Source organism: Engystomops pustulosus, chromosome 1, assembly GCF_040894005.1.
Source record: "Engystomops pustulosus chromosome 1, aEngPut4.maternal, whole genome shotgun sequence".
In the NCBI taxonomy this organism is placed as follows: Eukaryota; Metazoa; Chordata; class Amphibia; order Anura; family Leptodactylidae; genus Engystomops; species Engystomops pustulosus.
The window spans coordinates 124,967,846-124,991,949 of NC_092411.1; the positions used below are offsets into that span (position 1 = coordinate 124,967,846).

The 24,104-nt window shown below is 38.3% G+C and overlaps 1 protein-coding gene across 10 annotated transcripts in view; it reads right to left on the reverse strand.

Moving 5' to 3' along the window:
* Positions 1–24,104, reverse strand: part of MPDZ (multiple PDZ domain crumbs cell polarity complex component) — a 91,113-nt gene that overhangs the window by 37,796 nt on the left and 29,213 nt on the right. For 3 of the 10 annotated variants that reach the window (XM_072152717.1, XM_072152697.1, XM_072152670.1), the window contains exons 17-30: positions 23,870–24,058; positions 22,530–22,739; positions 19,696–19,812; positions 18,683–18,829; positions 17,716–18,051; positions 14,781–14,901; positions 12,269–12,467; positions 9,944–9,985; positions 9,535–9,573; positions 3,547–3,651; positions 2,917–3,009; positions 2,640–2,817; positions 805–915; positions 176–259 (exon numbers count right to left, since the gene is read on the reverse strand). In XM_072152717.1, the coding sequence (XP_072008818.1) occupies positions 176–259; positions 805–915; positions 2,640–2,817; positions 2,917–3,009; positions 3,547–3,651; positions 9,535–9,573; positions 9,944–9,985; positions 12,269–12,467; positions 14,781–14,901; positions 17,716–18,051; positions 18,683–18,829; positions 19,696–19,812; positions 22,530–22,739; positions 23,870–24,058 (1,971 nt within the window). Of the gene's footprint in view, positions 1–175; positions 260–804; positions 916–2,639; positions 2,818–2,916; positions 3,010–3,546; positions 3,652–9,534; positions 9,574–9,943; positions 9,986–12,268; positions 12,468–14,780; positions 14,902–17,714; positions 18,052–18,682; positions 18,830–19,695; positions 19,813–22,529; positions 22,740–23,869; positions 24,059–24,104 lie in introns of all 10 variants that reach the window. The other 7 variants (XM_072152727.1, XM_072152688.1, XM_072152756.1 and 4 more) reach the window with 5 other exon arrangements.

Here is a 24,104-nt window from a genome sequence, read left to right on the forward strand (position 1 = left end):
TGTTCTAGCATACTATTTATTTTATTTCAAATCTTTTTAGTAAATGCCAACCCAAATTACTTTTCTAAAATTAAATAATTAAGTAATTTTCCCTAAACAAGTCTATCCTTCAGTAGCATAGCAAGACAAGCACCCAAATCTAATGACAACCAGGCATTGCAAGCTGGATATTTACCTTGGAGGCGTTTTGAGAGAAGGGGTTAGTATGTGGCTGCCCCCTGAAAGCAGAGGCAGTCGAGGAGCAATATAGAGATTCAGGCTAGAGAGAAAGTTTAAGGAAATATTCAGTGAGTTAATATGTATTGGAGGCTGGAGATCAAAGTATGCAAAGAAATAAGGTGGCCTAACAAAAGTATAAAAACAGTATACTGGTCAATTATGGAAAATTCCAGTCTGAAAATTCAATAGTTTTTTTTTTTTATAACAATATACTAAAATATTATTGGCTGTATGTAACATGCTTCAAAGTACTGCTCAGCTGTAATGAATTCCATATTACAATTCTGGCATCTCGTAAGAATCTGCAGAAAAGAGAGCCATGAATTACCTATGTGGTATGCACAGGCCAGATATCTGTAAATGGGTCCAGTGGTACAAATGAGACCCTACACTGCTAGAATGTAAATGAATACAACCACAATGTACAACCACCAGACAATATTGAATTCTGAGACAATCATCTGATTAAAACCTCATGTGAGTTCATAATCCTTTACTGGAAATTAAAGTTTATACATGAAATAATTCAGCAAAATCATATATTGTACATCCATGTCCTAGTAAGCAAGCTTTTCATGTACTTACTCTGGGTCTGTTGATAATACTCTGAACCAGAAAAATAACTGGATTTCCAGCTTTCCTTATGGCTTCCACTGCCTGCTCATGACTAGCGTCTCTGAGATCAATGCCATCCACCTAGGACACAATTCATTATATTGCAAAGGTTACATCAATGCTGTACTTAAGGAGATCTTCTGTATTACTCTTGTTTCTGTACTAAAAAATACCAAAAAGCTGAAAATAAGAAAAAAGGAAAAGAGCCTCCACCTATGGCCACAACACTGATATGTGTATGCATTAGACAAGTGTTATAAATAGATGTCAGTAATAGGCTTTATTGTGTAAAAGCCGTGGTACAACAGCTTTATGTTGTAAGTGATTTTCTAAATGGCTTTACTGCTAGGATCACCATCCACGACTGGTTTCTCAGAAGTTAATCTGAAGCTTATGGCTGACAGTCGACTCATTAAAGCAAACAGAAAGAGACAGTTTAAGATTGAGGATAGTAATCTAGTTGAGGGAAAATCCACAAGGCAGTGCCAAGTCCTACTCACACCGTCCAAAAGACTTAGTCTCAGTTTATGTTTCCAAGTTTCACTGGGACAATTTCAGTTATTTATCTATTTTAGAAATAAAATAATCTAGGCTAATATCTTAAGACGCCTGCATGAAGAGACACCAAAGACCAATGAGAGCAGGCTGAATTTTTATATATTTCTATGTAACCAGCACTTATAACCTTAGTGTCCTGGGACAAAAAGTGCAATTAAAATCAAGAAATTATGTCATCAGCTATGTTGCCAGCAAATTCTAATTTCTTTCTGTATTCTATAGTGCCCACATAGTCTTTCCTATTTAATTAGAAAGGCAATAGTACAATATTAGAGGGTAAAAATGGATGTCTTAAAATAAGCAGCATATAATACTCTAACTTGCAGAAAAATCTAGATTATTCCAATTAATTAAAATATTGTTATATTTTTGCTGCCAGGAAACAATGCTGAATACTCAAATATTTAAGAGGCCTACAAAACAGACTTTAAGGAACGTGTCATTGAAAAACATAAATCTGATCTAAAAGATAGGTGCAGTAAAATCAGTTGCCCATGAAAAAACAAAGTTGTTTGATGGCTTTATACTATTTAAAGATAACAGGTGATCTTACATCCTATTACACTAACTTTCTGCCTTTGACAGTAATGGTCCAGAGTTTAAATCCCTTCAGAGACCTTATTATTGCATGTAATATTACAAATTAAAATACAATTTTCCCTTTGGCAATTTAGTTTGAAGGGAATCTGTCATTAGTTTTGAACAAACAAAGCTGCAGTCTATGTGACGTTACCTATGTGTAGGGTGTTAGTAGCAGCATTTATATTCCAGGATTGTAGCTGGGCATGGAGAATTCTGGGGCTCCAGTGTTTGAGATCTCTTCACTGTTCATAGCAAAGCCCTTCAATCCTCAATAACTGCTTAGTATTATTTCAGAAGCCTAGTACCAAGGGGAAAGGGGCTGTTGGGCAGTACTTCAAGTTACATCCAAGTTAGCTACAATACTGGAATATAAAGGCATTTTCACAGTCCTGCTGATCTTACAACCACACACAAAATTATGATTACACACCTCTCCAGGATTTATACCAAACACTGGTAAAAACTACTGATATTCCATGTCCTGTAGTTTTCTTCTCAGCAGGCATCTTAATTTTGGTTCCAAACAGAATTACAATCACTGTTGCCTATGGTTCTTGTGGTGTTAACAGAAGCTCAGACATGATGTTTGCTCATGTACATCACATACAGCAAATAGACCATAATAATCAGCAGTAGTTATGTGCCCAGCAGTTACCCAGTGATACCTCCACAATCCTATCTCCAGTTTTCAGCGTTCCATTCTTCCCGGCTGGACTGTCCTCTAGAATGTGTTTAATGAAAATCCCTCTCATTACTTCTCCGTTGCTTAAGCGGCTCCCCATGCCTCTGCCACCAACAATGCTGATCCCCAGTGATTTCCCAGGTTCTCTCCAAAGCTCTACCCTGTGGGATATAGATAAGGAGCAGAAATAAGTTCTTAAATATTACAGACATATAGCTTTTGTAGTGTGGAATAGAGTAAAAGACATTCCATGGCTATACCTCCGTGGATTATTCCAGTTACTGAATGCTGCATGTTCCAGTTCACTTTCCTCCCCTTCTCCTTCTTCGCGTTCAGGCAGCTCTGGAGCATCACTGGAGCAAAAAATATTCTTTATATATTTATTCTATCAGATAACATTTAGAAATATTGAGTATGTATTTATTTTTAAAGGGAACCTACCACCACGATTCTACCTATAAAGATAGAACGGGTGGTAGGCTATCTTTTTAAAATCTTTAATACCCTAATATGTAAATTTTCTAAAGCGGCTACTGGGGCGTGGTGTAGATGGACATGAGGCTAAACGTCGCGGCTACTCCACGCCTCTTTTATCCTCTTTTTATATCTATTGTGCATGCGCAGAACTACGACTTCCTGGACAAAGGCTGAGCGCCAAAGATGTCAGGGTAGGAGGAGAAAAGAGGCTACTGAGGCGTGGAGTATCCGCGACGTGTAGCCTCATGTCCGGCTACTCCATGCCCCAGTAGCCGCTTTAGAAAATTTACATATTAGGGTATTAAAGATTTTAAAAAGATAGCTGGGACATGAGGGATAAGCTCTAAAAAGGCTATCCTCACATCCTATACATCCACCTACCACCTAGCTATTATACAAAATGTAATGCTCACCTAGTGTGCTGTTTTGTAAAGAGATCAAGGGGCACAGTGCCTTCACTCTGCTGTCCAACACTTGCCCGATATTCATCCAAATTCTCACTTGGAACATATGTAATGCTATGAGAGAAAAGTCCAGTATTCAATAATAATGCTTCTAAGTTATGAAGAACACATTAAGAAGCATATGGAATGGCCTATTAACAAGTTTATAGTTAGCAGGAATCCTACTGTATCTTATATGTTTGTTAACTTATGACTGCAGGGGTGAAGTATACATAAGTGACATATGTTTCATAAAACATGCACCCTGATGCTTCACCCATGTGAGAGAATGGGGCCCCCAATTCTCCAGATTGCTTAGGGCCCCATCCTTCTGATCGGTGGGGGTCCTACAGTAGGTCCCGCAATGACTAGCTTGTTATCCCCTCTACAATGCAAAGGGAGCAACTTGAAAATTTAGTAAAACTCTTAAAAAAGGCTGCACTAATGGTCAAGTTTTTCTGCAGCAAATCGATCTAGGTCTTTTGCAAATAAAAAAAATAGTGAAAATATTTACTGATTGATGGTTCAAAATATATATCACCACATATGTTAATCAGACACCTATTACTAACAAAATAATTAGAACATGGGGGGACTTTAGTGATAAAATGTGCCCTAAGAAAACATTAATAGTAATGACATGGAAAGGAAATCAATGGCTTTACAAATAGATATGTTTTATTTTATTAATAACATGATCGTTTCATTTAAGAAAATGTAGAACACAAAATATAAATGTTTTTTGAATACCTCTCAAATTCATACCAATACTCATACCTGTAAAGCTACTGACAAAGCAGACAAGAAACCCATGGTAGAGAAAGAGGAGCACATACACCTGCTCTTTTTGGCAAAAAAAAAAATATAGCCCCATATAGTCAAATGATAGCTTTACTTTAGGCGCTGGTGTAAACAAACACATAACAACAGATTATGGGACATATTGTATGATTTTTGGGTCACTAGGAAACAGTGAGAACTTTGTCTGCAGCAGTACTGTCGTCATACACACTTTTCCTGTGTGTATGAGACTTGTTTGCATATTCCACTTACGGCAAATGAGTTTCTTTTTTAGTCACTGGGTAAAATCTGAATATCTACAGAACCCCTTGAACTATTTAGTATCAATGCTTTATTATTTAATAATTTTGACAGATGCTGCACATTTAGGCATTCTGCCAGATATTTTGAGCCATTTTAGTAATTTCACAGAGTGGGATTTCGATAGGGACCACAGCTCTAAATATAGGCAGCATTTATATGTTGCATTTACATTCCGTTAACACAAGGTAACTGCAATGTGTGAATGTAGCCATTCAGTATAGCGACTACATAGAGTAATGATATTGTATAAGGGTATACTGCATTCAGACGCTCCTGAGGCTTGGTTGCAGGTACATAAAAATACATTCGGTTTTACCATATAGCAGTGGTGGCAAACTTGGGGCATCCAGCGGGCTCTATGTGTGCACCCAGCAGAGTTCCCTAGGCACAAATCAATTACTTCTATTGTAGCCCGAGGAAGCCCAGGACATGCCACGCTCAGCGCCATCTTAGGGCACATTCACACAGCCGTATGCCGCCTGGCCGCATTTCCCCGTGTACGGCGGCCCATTGTGGCACCGTACCGCCACCATTGCCGTCTATGGGGACGAATATGCGGCCGCATATACATCTCCCCAGACGGCCGTGTGAATGTACTCTAAAGTTAAATGGCTGCCTAGAAGTTAGAATGTGTGGACAGAGCTGGATTCTTCCAGTTTAGGAGGCCCTGAATAGAAGCTCCAATGATCATCTGATTTTCTCCTACTCCTTTATAATGTAGTGTTGTCCTCAGGATACCAATACGATTTAAAACTGTGCAATAAATTACTGCTTAAATTGCCATCTTGGCACTGCGATAAATAAGTGGGTTTTGGTTGTAGTTTGGGCACTTGGTCTGTAAAAGGTTCACCTTCACCACCCTATAATGGATGTGTTGAACAGGCGATACATATTTAATGGATATTTAATGGACAGGTTTCAGCTATAAGAGCCAAAAGTACATTGTTTAATATCATTTCAGCTATACCTCACTGCATGGCTGAATATATCCTTATTCTATACTGAACTACTGTGCTCTATTGTAAAACGCAGATAAATCACCTGAAGACGACACAAAGCCAACCAGCGACTCGTGGAAATTAGATTATGGAAAGCTTTAAATCCCTTACTGAAAGGCTTAAAATGCTTACTGCTATAGAAGGCTCTGCCTAAAATGCAAATGATCCATGTCCTAAGAAACATGTATAGGTCTGCATAATGGGTTATAATTTCTAGATTACACTGTTGTGTACATTTTGACGACTGCATTCATAATGAACCATTCTATTTCCCTGTAAAAGCTTGTTTTATGTGATTTACATGGAAAGGAATGAGTTACAAATTGTCAATAATGCGTTCATCCTAATAAAGACCTGAAGTGCGTTGCGCTGACAGAAGAATATACGTAATTTTCATCTGATTTCATATTATGTGCTAAATTGAATCAAGGGAGATAAAAATACCATGAAGCCCACCAGCACCTTAATCAAGCATCACAGCTGGTGGCTACCAACACAAGTGCTTTGGGAATTAGCCAATAAACATGACGATATCACAGCTAAAATGAATTTGATCCACTGCCTGGCACCTGGGTTTTTTGACTGACATCCAATGAGTAGGAGTCAGATAAACAACTCATGAATGCATGATCAAGATTTTGCTTTCAATACAAAATGTGTTGTCTATAGAAAGATGAGGGGAGAAATTCTTTTCTCCAGAATTTTGCTTAATAATAATAAACTTTGGCTGTATACATAAAAAGTAATGAACCGTCATTTACTTCTTTCATTTGAATTTTAATATAAATAGTTTTATGGCAAAACATGTTTGTATTAAATGCATTTTTCCTATTAAGCTCAATTTACTAAATAGTTGGCTATGACATCTGGTCCGTAGGCTGTGGTCATCTTGTACCCAAAAGAGTCTTCTGCATTCTCCATTTCAGAGAGCAAATAAGTGGAAGACATTGTCCAGGATTAGGGGAAGAAAAAAGGCTGCTTTGTTACAAAAAAAGTGCCACGCTTATCTTTAGGCAGTGCCTGGTATAGCACATACAAAGTGCTTATATTGAAAAGCATATGCAATTGGGCCGATCGGGCTTTGATACACAATCCAGATGGAACGTGTGAACACGAGCTCAGGACAGAGCAGCAATAATGTGATTCACATGTGGAAGGTGTAGCAATGTTTTTGGAAGAAAGCAGCAGTGTATTCTAATTCTGTGAGATGTCGGAGATATTAAAAATTGCCAAAAAAAATAATAATTTGGAATTGTGATAATTTAAAAAAAAAAAAAAAAAAGTAATATGGTATCTACCCGTTTAATCGCCTGCTCTAGTTCTCCATGTTGGGTTTTGTTTATTTGGCTGTATGAAGTCATGTCTGTATATCACCTTTTACCACTGCAGCTAATTACTGGCCTCAGCAGTCTTGTTCTGTATACTGCTGAGGCCACTGATTAACTGTAGTGGTGATATAGGTATAGAGGCACATCAGCACTACAGCCAAGTAAACAAAGCACAGCAGGAAGGACATAAACAGAGATGGATTAAATGGGCAAGAATAGCTTCTTTCTTATTTTATAATAATGTTTAGGCTTTTGGCAGATTTAGTACAAGTATCTGAAATCTAGACAGCCTCATACTGCCCCAGATTTATTAAAAAGTCTAAAGCGTAATGATAATTTAAGCCTATCTAGTCTTAATTTGTAGCTCTTAATCATTTATGCCAAAATACTGTGCCAAAATAAAAGGTCATCACACCCTACCACCTAGTATGAGCTATATCTTTTTAATATCCTATCTAAAAAAAAAGGAAATCCAAAAATCATTAGGGGCACAGTGGAAATAAAGAGACATATGTTCTATTGGGGGAAAAAAAACAGAGGGTGCTTTCAATATATATGATAAAGGACAATATAAATCCTTGCAATGCGGTGAACACACAGTGTCTCTCAACACTGTGACCGAGCGGCTACTTGCCTTTCTATGGAGAAGAAACGGGTGAGCAGTGCTCATCACTCCTTCCTAGCGGCTGTGTGCTACGCCCAGGATCCAACCTGGGAGCACAAAACCTTATTTAAGAGACAATAACACTTGTGATCATACTTAGGAGGCACTGTAGATGCCAATGCTGCTGCAACCTTGCCCAACAGGGATCTGTATCTGGGCCAGTATGAAAACATGAAAGTTTTATCACGGCATATGGTCCGTTGCATGAGTGAACCAATAACCAGTTCAGTGCCGAAACATGTTGCAGTACACATATTGCTTGCTTCCTTGCCTAACAGCTCATACAAATTGAGCAGTCATGATACAACTTTCAAATATGATGCATGCCATGTAGGACAATATAAGATCCTTATCCTGTAGAACCCTGGCACATTTTTTAATACGCAAATCGCCTAAGGCCACTTTCACACGTGGTGTTTGAGCTGCATTTAAAAGTAAATTCAAACACAAATGTCAAGGAGTTACCCTTGTTTGCTTAAGCGTTTACACCTAGATGCATGCCCTTGGGAATGTGCACCATGTGTTTTGCATGGAAGTCCTCCCGATGCTTTTAAATTGCATATGAACAAGGTGATAAAGAATTTGTGACAGGAAAACAGGAATAAAATACATTTTTGGGTAGTTTTTAAAAATTAATTTTTTTTACATTTTTATTTAGTTTTTTTTTTTTTTTTTAAACGTTAGGTATATTTAAAGCCCTTTACAGAAGCTTGTGGGAAAATGGTCCTGCTGACTCTGCCCTTTAATAACTAAAAACTGTTGACAAGGTAGAAAATGTAAAGAAATCTACATATATAGTTAATCATCCTCATCTCAAAAAATAGCTGTAAAAAAAAAAAAGAACAAAAAAGTCAACCTTTGCATTAGTAAGCATGGTATGTTTTGCAATAACTGCTACTGTTAAAAAAATATGACAAAATGTAAACATGGCAAGAACATTGGCGCAATTTGTAGAATGCAGCTGCTAGAATACTCAATAATACATGAGTATGATACATATATTATTGGTTTACTTTTGGAATGGACATATGGAAGTAACTGTATGAGATATAAAATACAGAATAGTAGTATTAACAAACTGTACTGAGGCACAGACCAAGAATTCAAGTATCTGGTGATAAATCATGTGTGCTCTAAGGCCAATCTGCACATCATATCAATAGAACATAAAGAAGAGGATATGCATTGTATGTCTTCCCCCAGAGAAAATGGCTTTGCCTTGTAAAACCTTTCAATAACCTACACAAGAGAAAATATGCAATATAATCAAAATGCTATTCCACATTTTGACTTAAAATGGTTACTCTGAGTTACCCAACCATCCTTTTATTAGCATGAAAAGAGAATACAGGCGGTCCCCTACTTAAGAACACTCGACTTACATACACCCCCTAGTTACAAACGGACCTCTGGATATTGGTAATTTATTGTGCTTTAGTCCTAGGCTAAAATGATCAGCTGTAACAGTTATCCAAGGAGTCTGTAATGAAGCTTTAGTGTTAATCCCGATTCTTATGACAATCCAACATTTTTAAAATCCAATTGTCACAGAGACCAAAAAAGTTCTGGCTGGGATTACAATGATAAAATATACAGTTCCGACTTACATACAAATTCAACTTAAGAACAAACCTACAGACCCTATCTTGTATGTAACCTGGGGACTGCCTGTAAACTCTATAAAAATGTAGGTATCAGTATAACAAACATAACCAAAATGGTTCAGAAAAGTATCATGTATAAATGAAAAAGAAAACGTAAAACAACACAGGAGGTTGGCTGGTTTGATAACAATATGGAACATAGAAGGCAAAGGGTTATGATCGTCTTAGTACAAAGACTTTTTTTTAGAATCCACATTTACCTCTTTCCAGCTGCGGCAACTCGACAAGGAATGCAATCACTGCTTTCATCAAGGAAAACAGTGCAAGGAGAGGAGGAAAGGGTTAGGGGAGAAAGAAATCTGACAATTGTCCATGCAAGAAAACTGTAGAGTTCACAAGACCATGCAAATAGTGGATGCAAGAGAGAAACGACCCCTCAAATGGTTACTGGCAGCGTTACACAAGGGGATGCATTTTAGAAATGTACTTGTGTAATAAAACAAACAAGAGTGGGAAAAAAGGGTTAAAATGGCAAAAGCCAAAACATATGAACTGCACAGTGTTAACAGTGGAGTATGTAACATGTAGGACAGTTGTCAGTCTGTGGATATTTAGGAGGTGAAGAGACGGGTAGAAGCCATGCCGAGCTTTTCAATCACTGATACTCACACATAAAAGGGGGCCTGATCATCAGCAGGTGCGGGAGAAGATCTAGAATGGGAAGGATATAATGCAGCATCTTTTTACAATAGTGTTAACAAATGCCAAAGCCCCGCGCTGCGTGTGCGAAGCATACATATGCAAGTTAAAAGTACGTGCAATTTTATTTGGTCTACTTTTTTTTATTGTAATTTTTTTTTACATAAATCCCATCTCCCTTTTATCAACACCTCCCCCAGAAAGCATCTGCTCATTCTGTGTGTCTACAGCCGTGATTATCAACAAGGATGAGGAAATGTTAGCGCCATCCGGCTCTCTCCCTTGATCAGGAATTTATTCTTTAGGTGAGGGCAGGTGAATTCCAATCCAAACTGGTAATTATCCGACAGATGTTGGAAGCAGCTGCTGCCGCACGCAAAGCCCTGGCTCTTATAACAGCGCAGATAGCAGAAGCTTCTGGCAAGGTGGATCGTGAAGTGGGACGACATGCATTCTGCGAGTGGTCGCACAGCTGGTTCTCTGTGCAAAACAACGCAAACCTGCAACCCCAACCAGCTGTTTTAAAGCTTGTCAAACTGAAATCATTCCCATCCTTTCAGCAGAAGAAAAAAAATTAAACAAAAAGCAGAAAAAATATGTTCATCTTGGAAACATTCTTACTCTGTTCCACATATAAGATTGCTGTACCGTGTAAAACATGTTAAGCTACAGTTTCACAGTGATATTTATATTTTGCTTAATTTGTCTCAGAACTAAACAATATGCTGGGATAATCTGAAAGAATATAAAATTCGGAGCCAAGCACGGAAAAAGTCATGTAATCCTGTGGGACCGCTATGTGATTAGGGTTAGACACATCTATTGTAGAATCCCTGTTAACAAGGGTCTGGTTGCAGTGGGTGTCAATGTAGCAGATTACTACCTCTGGGGACAAGTGAGATTTTTCAAGGCTTGTATGCAGTTTTTTGGGGTATAATCTCTGTAATAATTGCTATTTCTAGCGCACTGCCCTGTCAAGTGTGTGTGTCGGGGAGCGGGCTGGCACCCGTTCAGTTACAGGTTATAATGCAATACTACACCAGACAAGCCCTGCCATAGAATGGCACCGCAGCGCAGCCAGCTGCCCAATACATCCGGAGGTCCGAAACTCCTACTATATGAGACATGGCAGGGGGCAGGGTTATCATCATACGATCGTGAACTATACACCAGCGTATGATAAATTACCCTCACAGTGTTATTAGAGGGTGGTTCCTATTTTCTTAAACTCTTTGCATAACAGTTTCTTTACCACCCCCACCCCCCCTTTAAGCAAGTTCTCGGCAAGATACTAAATGTGTTGGAACCAAAAATAAAGTGGCACATTTTCTAAAATTTCATTTTTAATTTTAAGGCTTACATGGTACAGTCAAAATGTACCTGTGAATAGTTGACTTTGTTTATACTAGAAAAAAAGGCAAGACTTTGCTGCACATGTCATAATATAAGCCATGTCCCATTTACCATTCGCTTAAGTCTAAAAACTGACAGAACAATATATATGAGAATAAAGGATGCAGTGAGTGACAGGGTGCATTTTTAAACACATTGAAAACGGATTCCTTTTTTGTATGTTTACCATGTGTTTAGCCACTTTGAATCAGTTTTTCTTTATTTCTGGAAGTGTAAGAACGCACCCTGTGACCGCACCCTTAACACAGGGATAATGGGAACCTCGTCACAGAGGAGGGACCTTCATTTACCAGGCATTACGAAAGATGAATTTTCCCTTTGAAAAAACAAAAAAAAACCCCTAAAACTAACAGAAAACATGAGACCCAAAGGAGCAAATCAGAGCTCAGCATTTAAGCATTATTGTACATGTACAAAAAAAGAAAGCTGTGCTGTAATTGGTTCTTATGAGATGCTTTTCAGAAATCTGCCACTGTTAGAAGTATGCTAATTTAACAGCTGCCACCATGGAGAAAATAAATTTCATTAATTTTTTTAAATTAAAATGCTGGATATCACAGACTTATACCAAATAAAACCAATGCTTCTAATATCTAACAAACTAAGCTTTGCTATATGTAAATACCATACAATACCAACAATAAAATACTTACAAAAAAATACTCTTACAAAAATAAGCTATTAACCTTATGACATAATGCGACACAATATTCTCATAACGTGTATACACCCTATACACTATCTGCAAGGGTCCCAGCAGTTGGACCCCCATGGATCATAATGGTTCCACCTTTTAAAAGAATAGGGGAAAACATGGGACAACCCATTTAATAACAATATGGCGAAAGATCAAAAGAAAGGATGTTGACTGAAGCCACTTACCTTAAATCAGGTCCGAGTAAGGAATGTCTTCGCAGCATAGCCCGTGCTTGGGCATTGGTCAAGTTTGCAGTAGACTCATTGTTAATAGCCAATATGCAGTCTCCAACATGAATTCTACCATCACAACTTATTGAGCCTCCCTTTATAACACTGCGGACAATCATACCGGAGCCATCTTTATTAGCACTCACAGTCATACCTATTCAACATAAATATAAAGGGGTCAATAAACAGTCAAGTACCTATCTAAGAAATATATATTATGTATATGGGGTTGAGTGGTTTCTCTTTAACCGGTTCGCGACCGCCCGCCGTGTATTCACGGCGGCGGTAGCGTCGCGCTGCATGGAGAGGGCTCACGGGCTGAGCCCTCTCCATAGCCGGTAAGTCTTTGCTGCATATTGCAGCAAAGGCTTACCGGTAACACCCGCGATCGGTGCTAGCACCGATCGCAGGTGTTTTCACAGCATGGGCTGCCGGCAAAGCTGCCGGCAGCCTCAAACAGATAGCGGCGCATGGGCGCCGCCATCTTACCTGGGATCGCCGCTCCCCGTGATCCGTCTCCATGGTAGCCTCGGGTCTTCCGAAGACCTGAGGCTATTTCGTTTTAACCCCTTCATTACAATGTGCTGATAGCACATTGTAATGAATGAGGAAGAAAATCCCCATATACTGCCATACTGTAGTATGGCAGTATATGATAGGATCGATCAGACAACCTAGGGTTAAAGTACCCTAGGGAGTCTGAAAAATAGTATAAATAAAAATAAAAAAAAGTTTAAAAAAAAAAATTATAATTAAAAAACCTAAAATTTCAAATCACCCCCCTTTCCCTAGAACTGACATAAATATAAATAAACAGTAAAAATCATAAACACATCAGGTATCGACGCGTCCGAAAATGCCCGATCTATCAAAATATGATAACGGTTTTTCAATGCGTTTAACCCCGTAACGGAAAATAGCGCCCAAAGTCGAAAATGGCACTTTTTTGTCATTTTGAAAAATCTAAAAAAATCTATAAAAAGTGATCAAAAGGTCGTACAGTCCTAAAAATGATATCATTGAACATATTATCAAATTTCGCAAAAAATGACACCACCCACAGCTCCGTACACCATAGTATAAAAAAGTTATTAGCGCCAGAAGTTGGCAAAATCAAAAAAATTATTTTTGTACAGGAGGTTTTAATTTTTGTAAATGTATGAAAACATTATAAAACCTATACAAATTTGGTATCCCCTTAATCGTACCGACCCAAAGAATAAAGTAGACATGTCATTTGGGGCGCTCAGTGAAAGACGTAATATCCAAGCCCACAAAAAAATGGCGCAAATGCGTTTTTTCACCATTTTCATTGCATTTGGAATTTTTTCCCCGCTTCCGAGTACATGGCATGGAATATTTAATATCATCATTATGAAGTGCAATTTGTTATGCAGAAAACAAGCCGTCACACAGCTCTTTACGTGTAAAAATAAAAAAGTTATAGATTTTTGAAGGTGGGGAGTGAAAAATGGACATGAAAAAACAGGAAAGGGCCCGGTCCTTAACCAGTTAAACAGGTTTTTACACCAATCAAGTTAGGCTCTATCCACAGGATACAAAGAAGCTTGCAGATGTATGAGATTGATCTAAAAATAGACTGTTCATCCCCAATTGTGTAACTTTTGTGGACTTTTCAAGTTAGGTAATTGTGTCGTGGTCTTTTCCAAGTTAAATAATTGTGGTATACTGGATTATTCACCAATTCATGAAAAAGTTGGTCACTGTACGCTAAGGAGGCTGCTCCGGCCGGTAGCTTTTCCTCCTGCGTTCTCGCGACTGAGCTGCTCAAAATGTGTACGGACAGGGGGAGAGTCCAAAAAATCTCCAACGCAATTCAAAAGCATCGGCTTTATTCGTCAGGGAGTCAAAAAGTTTGAATGATAAAATACTTTGGAATGATAGAATAAAAGTACCATTTATACTGTAACCTTACACAATTTGGGCCAATATGAAAGGTCTATTTTTAAGATCAATCGCTGCCACCTGTGAGCTTGTATGTAGGTGATTATTTATCATTGTGTCTATGCATTTACCAATCTGCATTACTCTATAGCTATTACAAGAGTGAGAAATTTATGACAATTATAGTGTCAATATATATTTTTACCTTTTTAATTTCACTCATAATAATTTAATGAGCTCTTTAGATTAGTTACACTATATATGTTTTTTGTATATCAAGCCCCTCTCTATTTGAATATACATTAACTGGGGAAGGGATACCCAGTACCCCCTTGCTACAGACTTGCGCTTATATCGCTAAGCACGCATACTCTTCGACCTTTCACCTCGGAGAGCGCTTGAGATACTTTGTTTTTTTTTTTTTTTAATTATGGGGGGAAAAAATGACAGAATTTGCTGTATTTTCCTAATATTGGAAAGGATTATTACAACAAATGAAAAATATTGGAATGCAAAATTGAAATTGCAAATATCGGATTGCAATAAATTCACAAAAACTCACCAAGGCTGCAATTTCCTCTGGTCACAGAAATGGTTTTCTCAGATTTGCTTTTGATTAAAGGTTTAGTGTTACGATCATCACTTGCTTCATTGCCTTGTGTTCCAGATAAATAACTATCAGCCTATTGTGAAAAGACAAGTTGCGTTATACATGACAATTATTGTCTGCCAATCCTTGTATTAGGTATGAAACCGTATATTACATCACTACCCATAACAATGTGGTAACATTTGGGCTCAGATAGAGAGTTAAGTCTGCTATTTATATGAAATCTACAAAACATTGCCATATGTTGTTATGAAAAGTGGGGGTCCACTTGAAAGAAGACAACATTTTGCTATTTTCAGGAACTGCTGCTTGTTCTATAGGTACATAAATATTTTTGATAATTTTTATTACATTTTTGGCTAGGTGGCCAAATATAGCATTTAAAAGTTCCCTTGATTGTCACACAAGGAAGACCATTACATATTATCAACCCCCTATAAGCCATAGACACCATGGAATCTAAGGTGTTAAAAAGTGAGCTTTCAGTGACTGCATTGGGTCTGTACATCACAGTTGACTCCTGCTAACACAGGGCAGATAAGGATAAAAACATGTGACAACCTCCATAAAATATCAAATGCTAATTCTGATACAGAGAAGGTACAATGGATATTACCTTGAATGTCAACTGAATGTCAAACTCAAATTTAACACTATTTAAAAAATCTTTTCTTACAGGACATCTACCACCAGCTTAGCTGATGGTAGATCATTATTACTCAATTCCCCGTCCCTTCCGAGTGTTCCCACATAGATATAATTTATTCACGCCCGGGTGAGTGGTATGGCCCCGAAAGTGTTCTGAGAGTTGGTGCCGTCACCATCTCTCTTTTCAAATCTTGCTCTTCCCCTAAACCAACAGGTAACCATGCGCATGATTTTTACATTTGTTGCGCTGCCGGCTTGCTGCCCAGGGCGAGCTTTGAAGAGAGAGCCAATGACGTCACCAGCTCTCAGAACGCTCTCATGGCCCTATCACTCTCCTCGTGAATAAATTATATCTCGGCGGAGCTTGGTGACAGGCTAATTTGCATTTGGTATGAAATAATTTTTCTCCAAAATGCGGCCATAGAAAGTTATGAGAAATGGAGTATGTAAACAGCGGAGACAGGACTGTGAGATGAGTAATAATCATCTGCCATCAGTAGATGTCCTTTAAATGAATTGTACAGGTGACAGTCCGTGTCTTATCCATAGCAAAATCCATTATCAGTATACATTATAGACACAGAAGTCAATGGAGGGGGAGCAGGCTCTAGCCAACCAGTGATTTATTGCAGAAGTATTTGCATCTAGCATCCCGTTTATACCCCTCCCAACTTTACAGAGATCTATTTTAGAAGTAACTCAGAGAACAAAGCATTTTCCTTTAATAAGATATAATACAATGAAGATGTCAAAAAGTATGAGGTGGAACCACTGTGCCACAATCAGTTTGGCTTTGAGGAAATCTCAAGAACTAGGTCCCCATTTTTGTTTGGATGTCGAGCTGGACCAACAGAGCAAGTGAGCACTTGGGTGGGCATGGACCACCACCACCATCATTACAACATAGGGGAGCATTAAGACTAGATGCATAGTTTACCAGTCTTATATATATATATATATAACATGGCATAGGATATAGTAAATGCCCCACACCTATATTGTGCCTTATTATGCTTGCCTGGTGTGGAGGTGGCTTAAGTGGATGGGGGATCAGGAAAGACACAATACCATGCCTAGTACTCTAGAAAACAGTACAATGCATGATAAATGCCCCCTTCATTTGGTCTTAAATTTACTTGTACACTTCATTTGTAAAAAAATTTTAATAACTCAAGGTAGTCTTAAAACGGGTTGTTTTTAATCTATGACCTGGAACTCAATAAAATGGGGTTTCAAGCCTCAAATTCCTTTTTACTTTACAATTACATCCCATTGAAAACATCAACATATGAAAAAATTAAAAAAGAATCAAAGGGGCACTTGTATCATAGTTTCAGCTAGCCAAATTGTCTAATTTTAGCGACATTTGCAGTTTCTGCGCCATTTTTTGCAACTTTTAACTCTGTTCTTTTTCAAGTATGCCTTGGTCATTTTGCCATTTTTTCATGGACCCGATTTTAACATGTAAATTGGAATTATTTCACATGCTTTGACCGGTTAACATTTTGCACAGTAACCTCTTGTCAAAATCTTTAAATTTTTGCATATTTTTTTTTATTGGTTACTTCTAAGGGTGAGGTCACACGTAGCGGTTTAATTGCGTTTTTAATGCATTTTGAAACTAAATACAATAGCTGAGGAGAGGTGATGTGCCTTATTTCATTACTGTTAACATTTGCGTTTACAAAACGCAATATAAACGCCACATTAACGCATGTGTTAACATTGCATTTACTATGTGTTTTGTAAAATCAAATGTTAACCGTAATGAAATAAGGCAAATCACCTCTCCTCAGCTGTCGTAATAGGTTTCAAAATGCATTAAAAATGCAACATGTTAAATCCCAAATTAACAGTAGTGTCCACTCCTATATATAACCCCTCACATGGCTTGTGTCCTCTCCTGTATATAACCCCTCACATGGCTTGTGTCCACTCCTGTATATAACCCCCTCACATGGCTTGTGTCCACTCCTGTATATAACCCCCTCACGTGACTTGTGTTCATGTGGATTTGAGACATTTGCAACAAAAAGTCTCAAAAAGAAGACAAAACTTGCGCCTGCAAGGAAAAACTGAACATGTATCACAAGTAAAAAGACAGGATCATACATAAGGTGCAAAAAACTAGCCGCCAAATGTTTCTAAAATTCACCTCAGAGAGAGCAAACTATGATACATGTGCCCCAAAGTCTAACCCAATGCAAAGAGTAAAAAATGTTTTCATTTAAAATGTTACCTTTAAAATAGAATCAGTGAGGTTTGCAGTGGTTTTTGTTCCATTTGTCTTTAGCTGTAACCATGATCTAGTTGATATGCATTCAAACTTCTGGTCAGAGTCTTCAGAAACTTCCTTTAATTCACAAGAAGAAGCAGCACTAGTAGTTCCAATTTCTTTAGCATCTTCAGTTGGGCTAAGATGTAGGTTATACAAATCCTTGGCAGGCATCTTAAAATCCAGAACTGTTCCTGGTGTAGCCCAAAGTTCAGATGGAAGGGAGTTTTGAAAAGTTAGGTTTTCCGTTTGGTTAGCTTCAGATGCTGAATGAAAGCTGTCACCCTCTTTAGAGACATCCTAGTAAAGACAGAAATGCCCAAGAAAACATGAAAAAAAAAAGCCATGTTCACACTTGCATCTAGATGTTCCATTTTTCTATTTGTATACTCATAGTTTATAAATCTCTATCAGTTACAATTCTAAATTGTGTTATGACAACCGATTGGTGAGGACTCCTGGAACATCCACCAATCACGAAAACATGGGTAAACTGTATACAAAAATACTATGTAGTTATTTTAAATAAGATGATTACAAAAGATTTCTGCACATATTTATTGGAAATCTATTACAAGTTTTTCCCTCCCGAAATATCACCACTGCAGAATAGGTGTAAGAACATAGATTTCAGACATACTTTTAAATAGCGGAACAGAATGCTCCATCCTATGTATATTTAGTTTTTATAATTATGCTAATTAGAAAGAAGTGCTAATTCTGCTGAACTTCTACCATGCCCAACGCCTCCCCTTTCTTTGATATCATGCTCATGCTGTGCACTGGGCAGGCATAACCTGACAACCTTCAATAAAATACTCAATATCCTACTTCTTTTGTTACAAGTTTACATTTTTCAGCCTTTGTAATAAAAAATCTGGATACATATGATATAAGATTTATAAGGTACAATTTGTAAAGGTCCTCTTACCTGCAGGGAACAATCAGTGAAGTCATTAAGGATCTCATCATTACAGGCGCTGCCATGCAATGCCAACAGTGAGGCCTGAAGTGAGCTTTCATCACTATGAGGAAAGTGACTACATTCTCCCATCAGGTCAGTGTCATTTGTCTCCACCTGCAGCATCAAAATTCTAAATTACTTAAAGGAACACAGATAAGTATAAATTTATTCTTAAAGAAAATATTGACTCCAAATTTTATCTGAAAAAATAAAAGTTAAAATAAAAGAGTGCAATCATCCCATTTCATTTTAACAATCCGCCTCAAAGTAGCAAAAGCAAACAAGACTAAGGAGCATTCACCATGTCTTCCATCATTGATCTTTTATGATCGTATTTGTTGAACTATTAGAATGAAAATCCAAAATCCTCTTCATGTGAACCTTCCCTTCCGTATAATTCCCTGGAGAGAGAAATATTCATACCTTTCTGTGTGCGGTAAGTAACAGCATGACAATGAGAAATTCATTTAGATTCCAGAATTGTAGCTAGACTTGGAGCGCCCGGGGGTCCAAAAATTGCTATGCTGCGCGATTTATGCATTGGATTCTCCACATCTAGTCCCCTTTTTTATTGACTAAAAGCTATAGTAGGCTCCTGGTTTAATACTACAGAGGTCACTCGGCAGAGTGGACAGGGGGTTAAGATCAAAGAGCATAGCATTGCGAGGAGATTTTCCTAGTGCTACAGCTCCTGATATGATCCTGGAATAGAAACCCATTGTTCACAGTTTTGCTGCTACTAACAACACACACATAGGTATGGTTACACAGTTCCCCAAGCCTGCTATCTAACACCGTCTTCACCTTTGTATGGTGGTTTTGAAACTAATAAAAAAGGGTGACTTTAGAATTCCATATTGAAATGCACTAAAATATACAAAAAGTGGTTAAAACTTCTCATGGCAACTTGCACAATGCAACAATACAAAGATATTTAAAAAAAACGCCAGAACGTGTTTAATAAGGTTTCTGGCACTGACCAGAGCTAGTTCAGCATGGAAAATAGGAGCATCATTGGACCCTTCCTCATCATATGAGTGAGCAGTGTAGAAAGCAGATTCATCTTTAGCAGAACTATAGCCTTCTTCTGGTGACAACTGCAGAAACAAAGAGGTCTCCATGAAAGGAAAGGACAATGAACACAAAGTCGAGCAAAAAAAGCACCTTATGGTAGGGTATGAAATAACCCTTCTATCATTCCCGTTTTATGTTCAAAATTAAAGTACAGACCAAGACTTTGGAAACACCTTCTCATTCAAAGAGTTTTCTGAATTTTCATGACTATAAAAATTATAGATTCACACTAAAGGCATCAAAACCTTGAATTAACACATGTGGAATTATATACTTAATTATATAACTAAATAATTATATTATAATTATAATATATTCTAGGTTCTAGAATAGCCACCTATCAAATTGGCTACCCTTTGCACACTCTTGGCATTCTTTTGATGAGCTTCAAGAGGTAGTCACCAGAAAAGTTTTTCACATCACAGGTGTGCCCTGTCAGGTTTAATAAGTGGGATTTCTTGCCTTTTAAATTGGGTTGGGACCATCAGTTGTGTTGTGCAGAAGTCAGGTGGATACACAGCAGATAGTCCTACTGAATATGCTGTTAGAATTTGTATTATGGCTAGAAAAAAGTAGCTAAGTGAAGAGAAACGAGTGACCATTATTGCTTTAAGAAACAAAGGTCAGTCAATCAGAATAATTGTGAAAACTTTAAAAGTGTCCCCAAGTGCAGTTGCAAAAACCATCAAGCGCTACAAAGAAACTGGTTCACACGTGGACCGCCCCAGTAAAAGAAGATCAAGAGTCACCTCTACTGCGGAGGAGAAGTTCATCGGAATCACCGACCTGTTACCGTTGTTTTTGTCCAATGCAGAAAAGGTGAATGAATGGACTCTACATGCCTGGTTTCCAATGTGAAGCATGGAGGAAGAGGTGTCATGGTGTGGGGGTGCTATGCTGGTGACACTGTTGGGGATTTATTCAAATTTGAAGGTATACTGAACCAGCATGGTTACCACAGCATCTTGCAGCTGATATTCCAAACGGTTTGCATTTAGATAAACCATCATTTAGTTGTTAACAGGACAATGACCATAAACACACCTCCAGGATAAGTAAGGGCTATTTGACCAAGAAGGCGAGTGATGGGGTGCAGATGACCTGGCCTCCATAGTCACCAGACCTGAACACAATCAAGATGGTTAGGGGTGGGCAGGACTGGGGAGTGAAGGCAAAAGGGTCAACAAGTGCTAAGCATCTCTGGAAACTACTTCAAGACTGTTGGAAGACCATTTCAGATGACTACCTCTTGAAGCGAATGCAAGAGAATGCAAAGAGTGTGCAAAGCAATAATTAGCTGCATGCATCTCTGCTTCTACAGAACTGCAAGCGATTTAAAAGAGGAGATTCTTTGCCGTAATAATATACCACAGGAAGGTTCTAGGTACAAACCGCCAAACAATATGGATGTCTGAAGTGACAAATCCTCCGGCCTCTAAAAGTGATTCCTCAGCTCATTTGCATACAACTTTGAAGGCAATTTTTATAGGTAAATGGGCCAGATTTAGCATACAAGAGGGAATTTCAGAAACAATCAATCAGATATGTGGTTAGTGGTGTAAAAGCTGGTGCCAGAGACCATTTATAGAAAATCTTTCACCAGATTTTACTCAATTATACTACTAGTCCCATCAGTGGGGTATGAAAATGTTCTTTCTAGAATCCATGTTTTATGTGAAATCTCACCAGTTTAGCAATAAATTAGCATATAACAGTCATGTTTGCCAGAGGCAAGTCAAGTTTAGAGGCTGAAGGGAGAAGTGTCAATTGAGATGCACCTATTGTTGGTTCTATAGTACCTACAAACATGCATCTTCGGAGAGGAGATTAAAGATGTTTAAGACATAGTTGGAAATGCGAACTGCATTTAAAAATCCTCATCTTATTTTTTATTTTTAATATGACACCAAAGCATGTTTCTAGGTACTATACAACCAAAGATAAGGACTTCTGAAATTAAACCCTGCAGCCTCAAAACCAAACTCAACTCTAATAAATACGCCTCTTCTGTGCTCATTTACACATGACTTTGGAGGAGATTATTTATGGGTAAATGGGTGATATTTCACACACAAGAGGGAATTCTAAATAAGAACATTTCGTACCCTACCTGAGGGGGCCAGTAGTTTAATGGGGTACAATACAGTGACAGGTTCCCTTTAAGGTCAGAAAGCCAACAAACTTCTTTATATAACCTAGAATAACAAATTAAGAATAGTAAATGTTCTTGCAGGCAAAAACGATTTGACCTGAAAGAAGTTTCAGAGTTACAAATTTGCATCTAACCTTTAAAATAAGAGATACATGCTGGTTATCAAGTGTACTGTGCATTTTCCATAGAAAACCTATGAAACAAAAGAACACTTCTTTCCTCATTGTTGCCACATTTAGGCCAGAGATTTGTAATCCAGCTACAAAAATACTGGGTTCCTGATAAGTTATTATATCAAGGGTTTCAACTTTGTGAAGATCTTCATCAGGTTGCTCCATCTAATAGAGCTCAGCTGCACTCCCTGGGCCACTGCCCACCATACAAAGAATGCAGTTTTGACTTTTCTGGCTCTGTTCTCTTTGTTCATTTCTTTCAAAAGGCTCCTAGAACCAGCGGATTGAGGGGGATCAGAGATCCGTAAACAACCCAATAATGATGAAAAAAAATCCCTTTCTTGAAATATGTGAAAATATTATTTTTACATAACTGGCATGCATAATAATAATAATAATAAAAAAATATTCTTACTGGCAGGGGTTTAGCAACTCCAATGTTAACAGTTCCTATTGGTGCCCCTTTAAGTGCCTGAACAGCTTCCTCTAGGCTAGCATGTTCCAGATTTATGTCATTGACAAACATCAGGCGATCACCAGGCAAAAGTCGGCCATCTTCTTCAGCAACTCCCCCAGGTACTAAAGACCGGATTACAATCACTGTGCTTGCTGGGTCAATGGGATCCTAAATGAAAAAAAATAATAGAAAGCGTTACTGGAATATTACAAAAAAAAAAGATAAAAACATTTTGGTACGATACCATCAAAGCATTTCATCAAAGAATCCCAAAGGGAGAATAGAAAAAGTTTTTAAAACTATGTTTATTTCCCCAAACAGACATATGTAAGACATTTATACATAAACATAGAAAGAGATGACGGCACTCACCGGTTCCAAAAGCATGAAAAGCGTCCTTTATTGGTGGGGAAGCATGCAGGGGGGTAAACAAACAGGTTCCGGCAACGGGGCCGTTTCACGCACTGTGGCGCTTTCTCAAGCCGGAACCTGTCTGTTGCAGGGGGGTAAACAGACAGGTTCCGGCAACGGGGCCGTTTCACGCACTGTGGCGCTTTCTCAAGCCGGAACCTGTCTGTTTACCCCCCTGCATGCATCCCCACCAATAAAGGACGCTTTTCATGCTTTTGGAACCGGTGAGTGCCGTCATCTCTTTCTATGTTTATGTATGGATATCTTCTTATATACATTGATTGAGCACCGCTGGAAAGTCCTGCCGTGATCACCCCTGCCCCTGGAGAGTCGGGCCACGCGTTGGGCTGTCGGCGGTATCGTTGGGGCTGTGCCCGCCAGAGACTTTTCTCCATTTAATATGTAAGACATTTGCTGCAATTTCTTTTGTTAGCGGCACAAAGTGGCTTGATAATAACAGTCAAATGTTTTGGAGAGGCCACCACTCAAAGCCCTGATCTCAATCCTACTGAATATTTATTGGCAAAGCTGAAAACACAGGTGTGAGAAAGGCGGCCTATAAACATGGCTCAGTTAGACCAGTTCTGTTAGGAGGAATTGGCCAAAATACTAACTATTGTGAGAAGATTGTGAAAGGCTACCCAAAACGTTTACATCCAAGTCATACAGTTTAAGAGTACCAAATACTATTGAAATGCATGCAAACTTTGGACTTTGCAGTGTGCCGAGAAAATGTCTTAAAAACTTCTCGCTCTCTCATTGTTCAAAATTTAAAATAGTGATAATTGATTTAAGATGGTGCCTTTTAGTAAATCCATAGTGCAGTACGCTGGCGGGAGACGGGGAATGGACTCAAAATGGACTGCAAATGATACCAAAGAACTCACCTGATAATCTAATATACTGAAACCAAGTCCTAGGCTTCCTTTTTCTAGTTCGATGTTCTGAATTTCAGTCTCCCACATTGCCAAGGGAGAGCCTTGAGTATCCTCGACACTGGGACTTTCATCACCTTCTGCCATGATCAAGTCATCAGTTTCAGAGGAGCCAACAGGACCATCAAAGTCAATATGAATCTAAAAATGCATAAAACATTTTGAAGATTTACACATCAAGCAGTGG